General features: G+C 51.3%; 9 protein-coding genes across 9 annotated transcripts; 6 read left to right on the top strand and 3 right to left on the bottom strand.

Moving 5' to 3' along the window:
- Nucleotides 1–2,392: 2,392 nt before the first annotated feature.
- LTS14_005945 (uncharacterized protein) lies at nucleotides 2,393–3,577 on the top strand (the record flags this gene model as incomplete). Its single annotated transcript, XM_064838643.1, has 1 exon — nucleotides 2,393–3,577. The coding sequence occupies one exon, from the start codon at nucleotides 2,393–2,395 to the stop codon at nucleotides 3,575–3,577; it is 1,185 nt and encodes a 394-aa protein (XP_064694097.1).
- A 1,805-nt stretch (nucleotides 3,578–5,382) lies between these two features.
- Nucleotides 5,383–7,392, bottom strand: LTS14_005944 (uncharacterized protein; the record flags this gene model as incomplete). The annotated part of the gene is made up of 2 exons (XM_064838642.1): nucleotides 5,383–6,888; nucleotides 7,096–7,392. 2 exons carry the CDS (start codon nucleotides 7,390–7,392, stop codon nucleotides 5,383–5,385), a joined length of 1,803 nt encoding a protein of 600 aa, XP_064694096.1.
- A 235-nt stretch (nucleotides 7,393–7,627) lies between these two features.
- Nucleotides 7,628–8,215, top strand: LTS14_005943 (uncharacterized protein; the record flags this gene model as incomplete). Its single annotated transcript, XM_064838641.1, has 1 exon — nucleotides 7,628–8,215. The coding sequence occupies one exon, from the start codon at nucleotides 7,628–7,630 to the stop codon at nucleotides 8,213–8,215; it is 588 nt and encodes a 195-aa protein (XP_064694095.1).
- Nucleotides 8,216–9,141: 926 nt separating this feature from the next.
- LTS14_005942 (uncharacterized protein) lies at nucleotides 9,142–10,016 on the top strand (the record flags this gene model as incomplete). Its single annotated transcript, XM_064838640.1, has 2 exons — nucleotides 9,142–9,173; nucleotides 9,230–10,016. 2 exons carry the CDS (start codon nucleotides 9,142–9,144, stop codon nucleotides 10,014–10,016), a joined length of 819 nt encoding a protein of 272 aa, XP_064694094.1.
- A 391-nt stretch (nucleotides 10,017–10,407) lies between these two features.
- Nucleotides 10,408–11,480, top strand: LTS14_005941 (uncharacterized protein; the record flags this gene model as incomplete). Its single annotated transcript, XM_064838639.1, has 2 exons — nucleotides 10,408–10,453; nucleotides 10,510–11,480. 2 exons carry the CDS (start codon nucleotides 10,408–10,410, stop codon nucleotides 11,478–11,480), a joined length of 1,017 nt encoding a protein of 338 aa, XP_064694093.1.
- A 183-nt stretch (nucleotides 11,481–11,663) lies between these two features.
- LTS14_005940 (uncharacterized protein) lies at nucleotides 11,664–13,694 on the top strand (the record flags this gene model as incomplete). Its single annotated transcript, XM_064838638.1, has 1 exon — nucleotides 11,664–13,694. The coding sequence occupies one exon, from the start codon at nucleotides 11,664–11,666 to the stop codon at nucleotides 13,692–13,694; it is 2,031 nt and encodes a 676-aa protein (XP_064694092.1).
- Nucleotides 13,695–14,209: 515 nt separating this feature from the next.
- Nucleotides 14,210–15,136, top strand: LTS14_005939 (uncharacterized protein; the record flags this gene model as incomplete). Its single annotated transcript, XM_064838637.1, has 1 exon — nucleotides 14,210–15,136. One exon carries the CDS (start codon nucleotides 14,210–14,212, stop codon nucleotides 15,134–15,136), a length of 927 nt encoding a protein of 308 aa, XP_064694091.1.
- Nucleotides 15,137–15,308: 172 nt separating this feature from the next.
- On the bottom strand, nucleotides 15,309–15,656 carry LTS14_005938 (uncharacterized protein; the record flags this gene model as incomplete). Its single annotated transcript, XM_064838636.1, has 2 exons — nucleotides 15,309–15,561; nucleotides 15,601–15,656. The coding sequence occupies 2 exons, from the start codon at nucleotides 15,654–15,656 to the stop codon at nucleotides 15,309–15,311; spliced, it is 309 nt and encodes a 102-aa protein (XP_064694090.1).
- Nucleotides 15,657–16,023: 367 nt separating this feature from the next.
- On the bottom strand, nucleotides 16,024–16,369 carry LTS14_005937 (uncharacterized protein; the record flags this gene model as incomplete). The annotated part of the gene is made up of 2 exons (XM_064838635.1): nucleotides 16,024–16,305; nucleotides 16,355–16,369. The coding sequence occupies 2 exons, from the start codon at nucleotides 16,367–16,369 to the stop codon at nucleotides 16,024–16,026; spliced, it is 297 nt and encodes a 98-aa protein (XP_064694089.1).
- Nucleotides 16,370–17,654: the final 1,285 nt, after the last annotated feature.

Raw genomic sequence — 17,654 nt, 5'->3', positions numbered from 1 at the left:
TCGTCCGCGGTCCTAATTAGTATTACGTTTTTCTATATATCGTTCGTAGAGTATATTATCTACCTTAATTATAGCCTCCTATAAGTATTCTAAGGTATCTTAGCGTCCTCCGTATCTTATAAGCTCGTCCTTAACGTTGTCCTTAAGTCCTCGATAGTATATAGATCTTAACGTATTACTATCCTATCTAGTACGAGTAGAAACCTTCTTAAACTTAGCGGTATACTAGGATATAGAGGCCTTCTACGTAACGTATTAGATATTCCGGATAGCGACTTACTAGTTATTACTAAGTCTATAGATTCCCTTAACCTATTTAGCGAACTCCAAGAAGTCGGCAAAGATCCTGTCTAGGTCTCTGTTCTCGAGTAGGACTATAGTTAACTTAGGACGTATCTAGTATAAAGTTTCCGGCGTAGTTACGTAGGGGATACGGCTACGGCGAAGGGGTTATAGCAAGGAAGAGGGTAGGGATAAGTCGAAGAGCGTACTCGCCGTACGTACTCTAGCTACGCTAGCGGTACGTACGCGATATCTCGTACGATAGTAACGATAGTAAACTTAAGGAGTAGAAGAGAAGGAAGTCCCTACTTCCTTTTCCTCTATCCCCTCTCCTTAGCCCCCTCGCTTAATGCGGGAGCTAATATATTCTATTAGGTGTCCGGATTGGACACCCTACGGAACCCCTACGGGGCCGGAATATATTACGTAACCTAGGTTAACTACAGACAGCCTGCGGTCCCCCTGCGGTCACGTGTAGGATACTATAGATGTGGTACGACACCTTATATCTAGCTTTAAGCTTCGCCTCGAAGGTAGGATACTACGATACGGTAGCGTCGTTATTCGCTTATAATACCTTTAAAGGAGAAGTATAGTATAATCTAGTTTAACTAGTTATCGAGCTTATTACGATCCCTATAGAAGAAGTCCGGTTTAGCGGAATACTTCGTCCTATCTTTATTAGTAGAGGTACTAGCTCGAGTAGTTAAAGCTATACTAACGTCTCTTTCGTTATTAGGAGCTATTTATTTATTTAGGGTACTTACCTACTATAAGGGTATTTAAAATATTATGTACCTACGGTATAAGAGGGTTAGAGCTCGTTAGACGAGTAAGTTCTAAGCGATAGGTCGGGTAAGTAACTACTCTAAGGTTTAACCTTTCGGCGGGTTAGTAACTTAGGTTAAATACGAACTACCTATATAAGAAACGCTTATTCTATATATATAGGAGATTCGTATCTCTACTAATCCGACTAATCGTAGCGCAGTTAGTTTAGTTAGTAGTATCTAATCCGACTAATCGAAGGAGTATTAGTCGTATTAGTTATAGGAGCGGAAGCCTCCGCTCCTAACTTCCTATCTACTCGCTTATCCTACTAATCGTATTATAGTGTCCGTAATATTACTTAAGGGTCTAGGTAAGCGGCGTTACGTAACCCTTTTATAGCTACCTCTATAGGCCTAGGTTTATTAGCTCCCTAAGCTTAATTAGCTAGTCTACTTATTACGGACCTAATATCTATAATAGATATACTTAGAATAATCGTATTTAGTATAGTAATTATAGCGTATTTCTAATATAAAAGGATTCTAGGTTATTCTTATAAAATAGACGAGTTAAGATTATTTACTAGAGGAAGCTATTAAATAACGAAATATACCTATAAGCGGGACCCCGCGATACTAAATACTAAAAGGTTCTAATATACGCTAGACTAATATTAGACGCCTATACTAGGGTAATAACGAACGCTTAGTTATAAGGATATAATAGCTATAGAGTAGGATAATATTATAGATATTAGGTCTATAATAAGTAGACTAGCCGATTAAGCTTAGGGAGCTAATAAACCTAGGCCTATAAGGTAGCTATAAGAGAGTTACGTAACGCTACTTACCTAGACTCTTAAGTAAGTAACCTACTTACTCTTACTCTTAAGTAACTATAAGGAAAAGTACTTATAATTACTACTAAGTAATTATAACTATATCTAAATCTTCTATATATATAGAATAGACGTTTCTTATATAGGTAGTTCGTATTTAACCTAAGTTACTAAGCTACTAAAAGGTTAAACTCTAGAGTAGTTACTTACCTAACCTATCGCTTAGAACTTACTCGTCTAACAAGCTCTAACCCTCTTATACTATAGGTATATAATATTAATATAGAGAGATAGAAGATTATATAATTCCTATAATAAAGATAATTTAGATACTAGTAGTAGTAATATAAAGATAAAGTATATAGCCTATAGTACTAAGCTAATTATAACCGAGTCTAATTTCTCTACTACCTACAAGACGCCTAACCCTAGGCGCAGCGTTATTGCCTAAACATTACTAGTCGTAAGCTTCCAAGGCTCCAAGTCGCGGAGTTGGAGACTATGCCAGATATCGATACGATCCTATACAGCATCGCGGCTTTCATCTGCGCCCTGTTTGTCCTCGAGTATGGCGCGGACAAGTTCATCGACCACACAGCCATCATCGCCAAGCGAACTGGTATTCCGCAAGCTCTCATTGCGTTATTGACCGCCGGAGCGGAATGGGAAGAGCTTGCAGTCGTGATCTTCTGCGTGGTGCGCGGCCGGCCATCGCTCGCATTGGGCAATGTGGTGGGCTCGGCCATCTCAAACATTCTAGGCGCATTCTCGCTTGGGCTGATGTTCTACAGGAGTCATGATGAGGGCACGATCTTTGACAAGAGTGCCGTGCGTTATACAATCGCGCAAATGGTTGTAGTGTTGCTCGCAGCTGTATTGCTCTACTTCCGCGGCTATTTGCAGCTGCGCGTGCTTGGCGGTGTGCTCGTGGCAGCCTTTATTGTCTATGTGGGCACGATCTTCTGGGCTATCACACGAGGCTCGCTTGCAGCGCCCGAGGGATCAGACAGCGAAAGCGATAGCGAAAGAGACAGCGACGGTGGTAGTGTCGGAGAGGAGGAGTACGTGGATAGGCCCATCTTGGGTTCACGCAGCTACGGAACGACAAACGCACGTGATCCTCGTACCATTGCGGGAGATGATATCACATCCCAGCATAGCAGTCCGCTCGATTGTGGAAATGTGCAACCACGGCAATCCTCTACAACAAGGCACGGTCTCCTGTATCATCTCTCCTGCCTCGTTCTTGGCTTTCTGGCCCTTACCATCAGTGCCTATGTCCTCTCGCACGCTGCAACAACCTTGACTGACTCACTTGGCATTTCTGATGCTGCCTTTGGCATAGTTGTGCTCTCCCTCGCTACCACACTGCCAGAGAAGCTTGTGGCAACGGTCAGTGGCATACGAGGTCATGCCGGGATCATGGTGGCCAATACCGTTGGCAGCAACATCTTCCTCCTTACTCTCTGCCTTGGCGTCATCTGGCTATCTGAAGACGATACCAACAGCAGTCACGGCAGCGGCAGCATAACAGGCCTGGAGCTCGGTATTATGGTGGCTTCGGCAGCTACTATGAGTCTTGCAGTCCTCTTACGCAGAAGCCTGTTGCGCTATCTTGGGTGCGGTATGCTCATAGCCTACGGCGGGTTCATAACAGTCGAGCTGGTATTCAAAGGTCGAAGCTAGGTCCATAGCCGACTATGACTAGTACAGCAACTTTGTTCCTCGTACCAAGCCCTCGTCACTTGGAGCAGCAGGTGTAACGAACCTTCGACTTTGTTTCGCAAGACTAAGAAATGGCATCTTACTCTGCGGTCTGGTTGTCTATACCTTGTACCATGTGCGAACGTAGCCTTGTTTTATTAGCCCTACCCAAAGAATCACCAAAAGATCCTACCGCTTACTGGACTGATTACAATGGTTTCACATGTACGACATGGTTCGTTAATGCTCGTGGCCTATCCTCTAGGTCGAATTCTATTCGGTGCATACTTCACGGCCTTGATTTGCAGTGTATTGTTCCAGTGCATGTGCTAAGAATGCACTTCGGACAAGCACGTGTGTGTAATCGAACGACGGGGTTTTGGTAATGGCTTTCCTAGAAGCTTTCCAAGCTCCTGTCTTGGGGTGGGTTTCGTTCTGCCCCGTCCTACGTCGACAGCAACCGCTGTCGATACGGGCGGTCATGGTGATGGCCTGCGGACTTGCTCAATTGCTCCGACTAGTATCATGATCTGTGATAGCGCAGACTTGACCCGATCTGGCTGATAGCTCTGCAAGGTATGACTATACACAGGTTCCGGCGCAGCTCCTGGGACTCAGTGCGCGATAAGATTATGTTGTACAAGATTGACGCGCCGAGTCGGACGCGACCGGCACCGCAAGGACTCTGACATTGTTCATCCGTGAGTGATGTGGATAGATGCGGACCCTGATACTGTTGTACAGCTCTGTACTGCGAAAAGGACGGCTGTAGCAAGCTTGGCCGTAGCTGATACATTCGTCGTATACATTATTCATGGAATTGGAGCAGCTGCAGTCCTAGTTTTCAAAGACATCCGCGTAATAGATACCTTAGACCACTTGGCGAGATTGGAGCGTCGTGGCATTGGTCGCATTTGCGTCGGTCGAGTCCTCCAGTCCGCGAGCAACATCCGACTCTGTCCAGACCGCGTGTCCGTCGTCCACCGCCTGCGTGGGTGCTCCTCTATCTGCAAAAGTCCTGCCACCGTCGAGCGCAGCATGAAGAGATCCAGAGACATGAACCAAGCAGTCGAGCAACGCAGTCTCAACGTTAGGGTCGTCTTCGATTACCTCGCCGGGTGGTGGAAACACAACGACTTAGCCATTGTCGATGGCTACGCTTCACTCGCTCGTCACATTTCGAACGCAATCGATCAGCTGATCATAAGCTGTAGCCGTTGGAATGACCAGTGACGAGTTTCGTTCGGCCGTTAACAGCTGCAGCACCAGAGCAAGAAAGAGTATCCGAAGCATAGGCGGATCAAGCCAGAATGGAGCGAGAGTAGAGCAGGATGAAGCTTGGGAGTCCTTCGACGTGACTTGTATCGAGATGGCGTCCTTCTCGTCAGCCTGCGGCGTACGAAAATCATACTGTGTACGAGGACATCATTGACAAGCTGATCAGTGACCTACTTGGAGTAATTGGCTGCTGAGATATGTTTTGGTGACTAGGAAGCCGAGTGTGTCCTCGCATCCTGCTCTATATGCGGTACAGGAGCCCGAAGCCATTGGGGCTGATGTGGGTAGAAGGCTAGCAGGAAAGCTATACGTAGTGATACGCATGCGCAGGCGAGCCGTTTCGTCCTCGCTTGCTCTTTGTGGGAATGCTGCTCCCGCCACATCGTACAAGCTTTACGAGAGTCCTATCACGGCCTTTGATCCTCCCAGCCGCAGACGAGCAGCCTAGTACCACAGCCCATACTTCGATCCAGCTATCCAGAGCCGCTCTGCTTTCTCTCTTCCTCAATTTAAACAGCAGCCTGCTCCACCTCGAAATCACCTCTCCTCCCGCCTCTCCCGCCCCTTGGCTCAAATCCACCTCGTCCGCCAGCATAACCTCTGCTCCTCCCGCCACCAAAACCTCTCCCACCACCTCTAGGCCCACCACGCCCCCGATAACCACCCCTAAACCCATCAACACTCCCCTGCCCAAACGTCTCCATATTCCGACTCCTCTCCTCCCTCCTCATAGCCCTCCCATCGACCATCCCACCGTGCCCCTCCATCCTGTCCGTGCGGTCCTTGAGATCAGAGGAGATGTCGTCGAAGAAGGATTTCTTCTTGTCGTACTCGGCGCCACCTTTCGCATTTCCAGACGCAGGAGGTGGGATGACTGCTTCGGTCTCGCCACCGTGAGCTGCAGCATCGCCATTTCTCACGTGACCTTCTGCTGTCGACTCGCCATTGACCGGGCTGGTGATGGGACTACTACTTGCAATTCCCTCTTCCTTCCTGAACTTTGCGTTCGCGCCCTCAAAATCGTAGTCTTCTTTCGGCACTTCAATAGGCTGGTTGTGTGCACTTCCTCTCCTCCCACCTCTTGGTGCGCCTCTTCCACGTCCACGACCACGCTGTTGCTGCGCCGGATCATGCATGCGCATCTGACCGACTTGTTGGGTCAAGTTGTCTACTCCTACTGCAGGCTGCGGGCCTTGGTTGTTCGTCGCACCTAGCTTCGCCATTGCTGCGGCCACTGCTGCTGTCGCTGCTTGTGTCGCATCTTGCACTGATTGTTGAGGAGCCGCTGAAGCTGGTGGTGGCTGTTGTGGTGCTGCGTTCTGTGCCGGTCTTTGTGGAGGCTGTGCAGCTAGGACGTTGGGGGAAGGTAACGGTACAGCGACACGGTTGTTGTGAGGACGCTGGGTCTGCTTTGGCGGAGGCTGCGAAGGAAAAGGAGGTGCTAGCGCAGCAGAAGTTGAGGGTTTCGAGTCTGTGGGAGGAGGAGGACCAGCCGGCGAAGCACTCAGTGCAGACGATGGTGCTGGCGTACCAGACATCTCGATCGGCTTTTGCGGCTGTTGTGCATCCAGACCTGGTGGCTTGGGTGCTTGTTGAGGCGCAGGCTGTGGGGTATTCTGCTTACTGCCGATTGGTGCGTGCGGTGGGCCTTGTTGCATGTGAGGCGGAGGTCTTTGCTGCCCTGGAGGACCTATGGGCATCTGATGGTTTTGTTGGAAGTGGCCAGGCGGTGGAGGTCCTTGAAAGCCTTGGCCAGGCGGTGGACCATATCCCATGCCGTAACCTGGAGGTGGTGGCCCATACCCGTAGCCCGGGACTGCACCAGGACTGCCTGGGAAGCCGTGTGGTCCACCTGGGCCTTGGAACCGTGGTTGACCTTGGAATTGATTGGGAGGAGGAGGGTAGGCGAACTGCTGTGGTTGTTGGAATTGTTGTGGTGGAGGAGGGCCGCGGAATTGGTTGTGCTGTGGAGGAAGTTGTTGTTGTTGCTGAGGAGGTGGACCTGGGCGGGCAGACTGTGTAAGACTGGATTAGCATATGTCCGATCATCCAGATCTTTGCTAGGTGGATTAGGGTATTTCTCGTCGAATTCAGAAGGAAGGCAACATGGAGTTATCCGCATAATTTTTGCGCTCTCGGTCAAAACTGATAATAGTTTTACATCCAAAGAATATTTCATCATGTGACGTGTATGATTAAATCAAGCTCCTGATATTACTCACCCCGAGAATGGCGGGATCATCAGGCATCGGCTTCTCATTCTCCCTCGTCGTCTCCGCCGGCGGCGCAACGATATTCAGCTCCTTCACATCGCTTCCCCGGAAGACAATGTACTCGTACACGTGATCACTGCCGGAGATCTCTTCCGCAGGATTTCCTTTACGACCTTCGGTGCCATGGGAGGTGACGCTTTCGAGGGCGACGGTGTGGTTTTCGCTGTTGATTTCATGCAATGTGCCGATGTATTTGATGTCGGATTTCGAGATGAGCGAGATACGAGACCCGATGTATTCCGACATCGTGGGCGGGGAATACGCAAGGGGAGAAGAGGGCGAGAGGGGGAGAGAGAAGGGTGATCTTGTGAGATGCGAATGTTGTGGTTGTGTGAAGCAACAGCTGGAGGTCAATTGAGTGCGGCTGGCAAGCTTGAGTCAGCCGAAGATCTGCCGCAATGGCTCCTTCACTCGGACTTCGAATCAGGCGTAACTAACACATAACAGGTCCATGGAGGCCGGGTGATACCTGATATCAAGGATGGCCACACAAGCTATGCAGGATGCAGATAGCGTCTTATCAGATCACACCTTCCTCTTCCACCAGCTGAATGCCTACCCGTGGGATGAAGACGAGGAGTTCCAAGGTGGTCTTCGAGCAATACTCGGCTCAGTGCAAGACCCAGACCAGGTAGAACGAATCACGACACGAGCGAAATGTTACTACTATGCCCGCAAGACTGGTACTACCGTGGACTTCGAAGGTTACAGGCAGTGGCGACTATCCGAGCAGAACAATACAACCCAGGATCCACCCCTCAATGCCAATGGACTAGCCGGATATACAGCAGCCAACGGTACAGCTCCTGCATCTGCCGCCGTTGTTGCGGACGGAGGAATGGGTAGCGCGCCCAAACCTGCGACTTTCGCGGACATTTGTGATATGATCGCCGAAGGCAAACCCATTCCCGGAATCAAGGACATTCCGGACAGGATACTGGAAGGCCAGGCTTCGGATGCTTCTGCTCAGAGAAGGAAGAAGCCGTGGGAGAAGGACAGTGGTGCAAATGCGGGAAGTGTCAGTGTGGGCCCTGGTGGTGGTGGAGAGAAGTTGAGTTGGATGAGGTGAAGTTATTCTTCCGGCTGCTTTTTTTCTACTCTGCTTTCACCCTATCATGCCCTGACCTACGACGGCATGTCGGACATTCGTCTGGGACTCAGTGTTGCCGTAGGGCAGTGGAGATGTGGGCTGCGGGAGTGAAGATAAGCACCAGAATCAAGACTTAGACGTGCTTCATGTCTTTGTCTACGATGCAACAGACAAGTTATCCGACTCGTGCATGCAGTATATCACTCCTCTGGTTAGCAGAACATTGTCACCATCGCAGCGAGATGTGCCAAGGCTCTACAGCATGCCTCGGCTCGACTCCAGGGCGAAGGTTGTTAGGAGTCCGAGCTCGGCTCGAGACAATGGACAAAAGTATATTTGACTGTCCTGCGACATGCAACAACGAGACCCAGGACAGGATGCACTTTCGACAAGCGCCCCTAGACAGGGCCGCAACTCCTCATATGACAATCTGGCGCACCTTCATGACACAGGACCTTGATCGGCGAAGCACACACGATACGAGTGCGATAATTCAAGCCATGATAGCATATATCTAATGCGCGGATGTTCCTCGACGAGTCTTTAGCCAGTCACACAGCCCTTACCCATCGAATCCGTCGCCCTGCGTCCACCAACATAGACCACCGCGTCAGTCATCAGTCATGAAGTCGTCGCTTCAATTATATATTTTATTCCAGTCGCTCTCGGCCAAAGAACGCTTTGCCTTCCCTCTGCACCCACTTCCACTGATGTTCACGACGTCGCCATCATAGGAGCCGGCCTATCAGGCCTCGCTGCCGCTCGCACACTAACGAGAAGCCAACAAGTCCTTCGTCGTCCTCGAAGCCCGCGGTCGAGTAGGCCGTCGCGTGGAGAATTTTCATCTCAAGAACGGCGGCGTTAAAGAGCTTGGCGCAGCTTTCGTCGGACCAACGCAGGACTATATGCTTGCCTTGGCCCACACCTCGACCTCCAGGTGTTTTCGGGATACCACAACGGCTCGAACTTGCTCTTCGTCAATTAAATAAGTAGCTCCTACTCGGCTGCCGGGCTCGCGGATGCACTCGGGCCACAAGCCGGCACAGAGATCGTCGATGCTCTTATCCTGCGCGACGCTTATGTAGCATCGATCAATGTCACGACACCCTGGAACCATCCGTACGCCAGTGTCTTGGATGCGATGACTTTGCAATTCTGGGCGAACGAGACATTTGCCTCTGATACGGTCAACACAGTTCTCAACCTTTCTATCCCTGCCATCTTCTCCGCAGAGGCTGGCGAGCTATCGTTCTTGTATACTTTGGCCTACATAGCAGCTGCTGGGAACGCCACCACTCCAGGTGCGTTTGAGTGCTTGATTAGTACGGCCAGTGATAGCCAGGAGTCAAGAATCCTCGGTGGGACTGGACTGCTTGCTGAAGGACTGGCGAAGCGCATCGGACTGCAGCATGTCAAACTCAACACTCCTGTGCTCTCAATCACCCAGCGCTCAACAGACGACTATCTCATCTCATCTGACACCTCCACCTTCGAAAGCCTCACAGGCCAAGCCGTCTCCTCCACAGGCTACGTCCGCACAACCTTCGACGTCTCCCCCGAAGATGCCAGCTACGGTCCAATCCTAGGCTTCATCGAAGCAGATCAGATGCGTGCACTTGATTCCGCGACCGGGGGGAAACGTAAGAGCTCATCACGAAAGACCTTGTACGGTACTTCGGTCCTCAGGCGGCGAGCGCGACGGAGTGGGTCTTCAAGCGATGGGCTAACGAGGTCTTCTCTCGTGGTGGCCCAGTGGCTGTTGCAGGGCCCGGAACGCTGACGAGGTATGGTGAGGCGTTGAGGAGGCCTTTAGGGGGGATTTACTGGGCGGGCACTGAGAGTGCTGATGACTGGGTGGTGTATATGGACGGAGCGCTGAGGGCTGGAGAGGGAGCGGCGAGGGAGATAGTTGGCTAAGAGAGGTCGTAGCAGTAATGGGTTTGTTTATATCATCTACTACAACTGAGCATCGTCGAGTCTACAGCTTTGATAGCTGTGCATATTGGCATCAGATGTTGTTGGCTTCTCGTTACAATCCGTCCAGGCACTACTGTGACTGACTTCCGACACGGCCGCGACTTCCCCACGTCTCAGATGTCACCTCTTGAATCGTCCCTGCTGCTTCAGCGTACAGACAATCCATGCACCTACTTGTACTTCTGCATCCTGATATGGCACCTGGCAGTACGGATCCCGCTTTTGCGGGTGCAGTGCATAGTACGAACAAATCACAATTCACATTCTACCGTGTATCATGCTGATGTCGCCATAAGTTCAAGATCCAATCCTAGCTCGGTATTCACCTTCAGCCCTCCTTAGACCAGAGCTGGATCCGGCCATTAGTAATTACATCAACACGACCACTACAGAGCCCTTCGGCGACCCATCCGCTCCACTGGGCTTCCGGCTCGGAAACGGAGGCGCAGGCTATACCGGCATACTCAAAATCCTCTCTGAAGCATTCATTGCCCACAAATGCCACGCCACCGCAACACCACCTTTCCACATCGAATGGGTCGCTAATCATAGCAGACATACTGAGGTCGCTTTGCTAGCTGGTATTGTGCAAGTCGCACTCACCTACGAGCCCGACTGGGAAGACCAAGGAATTCGCGAGGGCTGGGCGAAACGTGTCACGCGGGTGTTCAATGACAGATTCATACTTGTAGGACCAACTTCCGATCCTGCTGGAGTCTTGGATGTCTCGAAAAGCGAAAATTGTGGTAATCTGGCTATCTATTTTGCTCTCCGCGCTATCGCGCAACATGGCCGCCAGGCCAAATTAATCACGACACACCACCGCGGCGACGGCTCAGCAACATCCTACAAAGAACTCCAACTTTGGGGTCTGAGCGGCATCGACCTAAGCACCTCAGCATCGTGGCGCGAACGGGTCCCACTAGCACCATACCCAACGCTTGTCCACGCAAGTAAAGTAGGAGTCTACATTCTTACTGATCGAGCTACTTATCTCTGTGCCAAGCGTGATGGAGTCGTCCCTGAGACGAGAGCTTTCGTGGATGAAGGAAAGCATCTATTAAACCCGTGTTCGGCATTGGTCAATCTAAAGGCACCGAGGAACGAGCTGGCGTGGGAGTTTGCTGAGTGGCTTGGTGGTGAGCAGGCTCAGAAGTTGATTCGAGAGTTCGGAACGGGCTGGAGGACTGGGCTACCTGTTTTTGCCGCGAAGGACAGAGAGAAAGTTGATGCAGTGAGGTTTGGGCTTGTCAAGGCCAGGTTATGAAGCGGGCGTCGCCGGTTGGAAATGCAGAGACTCATGCCAATGCTCACGACAATGCGATCACTCTCAGATCTACTCGTCACTTGGACTCCCTCATGCATCGCGGATGTCCGTGAGTAGCGTGGAGCTGCCCCGCATCAGCTACTCGTCCATCCCAAGCAACAGCAGCTTTCCATTTGTTCCAACATGGCTGACGGGATACTTTGCCAGGAGTGTCGAGCGCTGGATATCTCTGGTCTAGTCCAAGATCTAGATGGCTGCGGCTCGTTCCCCCCTCTTCTTCATCACGCTGACCATGTTGCTCTGACCACTGCGGTTGCGGCAGGTTGCAAGCTATGCGAAGTCCTTCTAGCCTCCATCGTGGGCGAGACGGCAGTAAAACTGGGTCTTGACCCCCACGCCGCCAGTATGAAGCTCGCTCAGGACGATAGAGACAACAGCGGAGGCTTTCTAGTCGCTTACAATCAGTGGGGTGTCCATTACCAACGTGCTGGTCAGCACCTGGATTCCCACGATGACGACGAAGACCCTCTAGATATATGGGATAACACATATGTCAGGACAAGATGGTGCTCGATGACTGGACAGACAGAGAGTCTTCCAGGGCGCGTGATACCGGTCGATCATGACTTTGATCTATATAAGAAGTGGATCTGGGACTGCTCGAAGGATCATGAGGCTTGTGGGACTATAGCATCACTTGCGCTTCCTTCACGAGTCCTAGACCTTGAATCACACGATAGTGGCGGCGAGCTTGGTATGAGACTGGTGGAAAGTACAAATATGCAAGGTATCTACGTCGCACTCAGTCATTGCTGGGGCAAGACAAAAAAGCCTGTGACAACATCTATCAACTATGAGGCATATCTCAAAGACATACCGATGACGACACTGCCGCCAACCTTTTACGACGCCGTGACCGCGACGCGAAAATTGGGCTTCCGCTACCTCTGGGTTGACTGCTTTTGCATTGTTCAGGATAGCAAGCAGGACTGGGAGCGAGAATGCTCGCAGATGGCAAGGATTTTCGCAAATGCTGCTGTGACGATTGCCGGACCAGAAGCTGAGAATTCTGACGCCGGTTTTCTCTTTCCAAGGCCTACTCCTGCGTTCGAGCCCATCGACTTTCCACTAGAGCTTTCGAATGAGGGAGAAGCCGATACAATTCGTCTCGTTGCTATGTCGCCGGAAGACGTAGGTGGGGATACCACAGGTGTGGGGTCAGAGGGCGATGCTCCACTGCGCTCTCGAGCATGGGTACTCCAGGAACGACTACTTTCTCATCGCAACCTCTACTTCGGCCGTCGTCAGACATACTTCGAATGTCAGAAAGCAAGTTGGGCTGAAGGGTCCTGGACACAGTGCGTTGTTGCACCCTTTCCACGCGGCAAGACCGAGTTCAGTTCAAGCAGAGCGATCGAAGAGGACGCAAACAACTGGTATTCCCTTGTTGGTTACCATTACAACGAATGTGGACTTACCGTCTCACATGACAAGCTCCCGGCACTGTCCGGGCTTGCCAGTAAGTTCCAGGCTTTGCACCAAAGTACGTATGCCGCCGGTGTCTGGATAGAAGACTTTCCGAAGTGTCTGGCGTGGATCAAATACTTTCGGATGAAAGCAACGCAGTCCTGGAGGGATGAGCCAAAGACCGTGAGATTTGATACGGTTCCTACCTGGTCTTGGGCACACATCAAAGGTCTAGTAGTCTGGTGGCAATACGAGAAGATTCTGCGAGCGACCCTTCGACTCAAGGCTTATGACGTAGCTCCTCGAGGTAAAGATGCTTTTGGTGTCGTAACTCATGGACGACTCACTCTTGAGGGACACCTAGAGCAAGCTGTGATCATGACTGGAGAAGATTCCCCTTGGCAAGGCAGAGGTCCAATACTGGACGTTTGTGACCCATTAGAGCGCAACGCCAAGGTGGCCATGTTCTTCCCCGACTTCTCAGAGCCAGAGGCAGTCGTTGACTACAGTAAGCCAAGAGCAGTCGTGTGCTTACAGGTCGGTGTGTACGAGTATGATAGTAGTGCCGAAAGCGAGCGAAGGGATTGCTGGATCGCGCTGGTACTAGTGCCGCTCATCGATGAAGAAAACACATACCAACGGGTTGGAGTTGCAGTCCGCTCACAGTCACCGAAGCAAGGTGAGGTTCTGGTGGCTGCAGCTGGATGGTTTGAGAAAGCCGATCTACATGTTGTTAACCTGGTTTGATACAGTATGCTCCTTTCAGAACTCTGTCCCCCCATTCGGAGAGATAAGTCCAGACAAGACCGTTCTGTGATACGCGAGCGTCACAAGTCATGATCCTGCCATGCTGTAAGTGGCCAGCTTGGCAGCCTGCCGATCGTTTTCGGCGACTATCTACAAAACCACACGCACACGTTGCAACGTATCCATAGGTTGTCAGCCAACAATCGCTGTCGTTCGCTCACCGTGATAATCCTTCTGCGTGTGCCAACGTGAAAACTAGGATTTCTTGCCAAATCGCCATGTCGCCACTCAGTCCCGACACGCTACCTCGTGTCGGGGCAATGAGCTGCCCTATCCGATCAACATATTGATGCTGCATGGAAATGACTCGTCGTGGAATCCATAGACTCAAGGATGGAGTGTCTAAGGATTCAGTATGACTCACAAGCGACCTCGGGCTCGGCACAACAGACTTGCAAAGATGAAGGCGAGCGTCACTATTGACACAGTCTCATCTAGGCCTACATCCTGTCAAGATGGACGACTTTGGCGATGGCTTAGAGCTAGTGTATCCAGGCACCGGTGTCGCTGACCCGACTACTACACCGACGTCTGAACGTGCCACCCGACGGCAGCAATCAAGGCATGAAATGTGCTTCCTGGACTTGCCTCGTGAACTGCGAGACCTTACATATGCTCAGGCTCTGAAGAAGGATAGAGCAGTCAGAATCGGGTTCAAGTACGACTGCTTATATACCGAAGCATATGCCCAGCGTCAAGAAGAACAGCGGAAAGCAAGGATCAAAGCGAGGACTAAATCGCCACACCAAGGCATCTACCAAGCGAGCACATCTCCTGATGATGTCCTGCTAGTGCGTTGGATGAGGTGGAAAGAACAACTTCCAGCGATGGCATTTGCCTCGCCACTCCTGAAGGAGGAAGTCCTGACAGCGTACTACCGCCTCAACTCCTTCAAATTCCACTTGAGAAACTTCGTCGATAAACGTCTCTGCGCTGAGTGGATCCATAACAAGGCTGTACTATTGAAGGATCTGAATCATGTCGACCTGTACGGTACTCACGTTGGTCCCGTTGCTCACGGCCGAGCAGGACTATGGGAAAGGCTCCCACGAAGTTGCCTCTCCACGAAGTGCAATTGTACTAAAGTGGACTGGTTCAACAAATACATCGACACAGACACTGGTCGCGGGCTTTGCGGGCAACTACTGCCTGACGGCCTCGACGAGCACGGTGTGGCTGGTACGCTCCTACGTATCTGCGAGATCTCGGAAGCTACCGAACAAGCCCGTCAGGCAATGGACACCGGACGCGAGACATTTGATAACCGCATCTTGTGGACAGACCAGCCTTACAAGGCAGATGGAATATGCGGGATATGTGCCAAGGAAAGACCATATGTTGTACTGAATGCTCAGACCGGACGCTACAGGACACTACAATAGCAAAATTGTAAGCCTGTTCGATCTTTATAGCCATAATTGATACATACCATATGAAAGCAGAGACCAGTTGCTCACAACGTTCCCGCATCTGAGAATTCCACACAGCCAAGGACTTCGCAGTCTCTAATCCATGCTACACTATCGCCAGCGGAAACTCTCATGCTGGTGGACGTCAGATTGGGGGCGGAGGGGACTTGAATCTCCTTGGACCACCATTAGCTTGCGGTGGCGGAGGTGCTTGCACCTGTTCTTTTCGACTGAGAACCCCGGCGTTGCTGGATTGTCTTGGAACCTGCCGGAAATAATCTGCCTGCGGCTCTTCCATGTCGACCTCAACTTCCAAGTCTTCGCGCTTGATGGCCTGTGCCACTTCATAGTCATTTCGATCCTCATGTTCGAGCGATGCCTCATCCTCCACAACGTCACTTTTCGCAGCAAGGACATCGCACGGTACCGCGCCCTACATATTCGCCTCGTCGAACAAAGTCCCTGCCACGAAACACATGGCATTGACGTCCATACGGCCGTCGACCTGGCGTGCGTCGATTGGTCGTGCAAAAGATTTCTCCAGTGCCGCCGCGATAGATATGATCGACCCCTGCCGCTTGGTCTGGCGACCACGACCTTGTCCTACCCTCCGACGTGGTCGTAAACCATGTTGCGAAGCTCGACCGGAAAGTTCTGTTCTTCGAGGTGGGAAATGACTTCGTCCATGTCATTGCCATGTCGGAGGGCGACTCGTGGCCTGGACCAGGCGAATTGCAGATCATTCGGTGGGTGCAACAATGCTTTCAAGCACGTACGGCGTTTCTAAGCTCGGGCCTTAGCAATCGCCGTGTCGTGTCATGGAGGCGTGACCTGTAGATCCTACCACGAAGACCATCCGTTTACCGACCGAACAGACCCCTGAATGTACCTCCCGCCCCTCCGCTGCCATGTCTAGCCGCCTCAGTCTCAATCCACTTCCTCAAGAACTCCTTGGACTTCAAATCGTCCAATCGCGCAACCTTGGTCTCAATCTGCGGCTCTTGCCGATCGAAAGCAAGCAGCGTAGGTATGCTATTGATACCGTACCGCAATGGCAGTCCTGCCAGCCCACCCATATCAGGGCTGTCCATCTCCACTTCGGCGAAGGAGACACCTCCTGAGCTTTCCCCGATTTTCTCGTCCTGTATCAGACTGCGGATCAGAGGGGAGACGACCTTACAGGAGGCACACCAGTTGGTCATCCATAGCGTGATCAATGGCACGCGTGTACTAGCGGACATCAATGTGAGCGTCTCCAGCTCGGACTCGCTACGAACGGTGCTGGGGTAGATGCGGTTCTTAAGGAGTGCTGGTGAGGTCGAGAAGGATTTGCAGAGGCTAGAGCGTGTTATTCGCATAGCGCTGAATGCGCCATGGCGAGCGATAGGTGTCAGCATAATATGCTATGATATGGGTAACAAAGATCTGAGGGAGGTATATGCATATGGCCATCTCGACGTCGCGATGTTACCCGATGCGGATGCGGGATCATCCGTTGGAGTCAAACCTCACACACAACCCTCACCTCCATCCAATACATATATGCGCTGGAAATCTTCCGTCTATGGCTTCTGACTCGGTGCTGGGCAAGACGCTGTCCATGTTGCCAGGAATGACGCGAGCTATCGAAGCAACCTCTGCATTTCTTCTTGCTATGTGTCGCCAGGAGAGTACTTCTAGACATCATATCAACTCATGTCTTCAATATGCCATCTGACCTTGCAACGCACAATGTCTTCCACTCCACGCATGGCCAGTCACTACTCGATATTCGCTGTCAGGCTAGCACGATAACTCGGATGTCCTAAGACGGACTATCTCTTTGTTTGGCTGCTCATGAGCGCTGCTTCCGACCAATGCACGAATGGTAGGCTCAAAGGGTTGTTCGTCTTTGTTTAAATCGGATGTAGCTGGCCATTGTTCAGCACGCTTCGTGGAGCACAGCACAAGTGACTCGTGGAATCTTATGTAAGTACCACCTTCTCGAGTCTGTTCTCATCACGACCAGCGGCGTCTGCGAAAATGGCAAATTATGTGGCACCAGGTCCTTCCCCCGGGGTGCTACCTCGTCCCGCAGGAGACTGTGACGACAGACTGATCCGCGGTGCTATCTGGAACAACTATCAGACTCGTGATTACACCAATCCATGCTCGTCGGTCGCCAATAATCCAAATGTTGGCACGGTGAACAACACTTCCGGCCAATTTGGTGTTGACGGCGGTATTGTGCCGTGGACTCGACCGGTCTGTGCAATCCCAGCAGGTTGCAATCCAGGGGGTCTGCCGAGGCGGGTCTGTCACTTCTGTCAGTTTCACATCAAACAGCAACCATTCATGGTCACCGCCATGAGGCGACTCAGCACTCCACCAGCAAGAGAAAAAACTGGCAACCACCGCTGGATTGGGTTCTGGACTCGCTTGTGCACAGATTGTGAGGTCTCAGAGCAACTCCTCATCGACGCGAGACTCTGGAACCCCCTTGTGGGGACAG

This window comes from Recurvomyces mirabilis (genome assembly GCF_035927965.1).
Source record: "Recurvomyces mirabilis strain CCFEE 5264 chromosome Unknown scaffold_14, whole genome shotgun sequence".
NCBI classification, from domain to species: domain Eukaryota; kingdom Fungi; phylum Ascomycota; class Dothideomycetes; order Mycosphaerellales; family Teratosphaeriaceae; genus Recurvomyces; species Recurvomyces mirabilis.
Note: the sequence above shows the minus strand (reverse complement) of the source record. Positions and strands in the feature narration are given on the sequence as shown.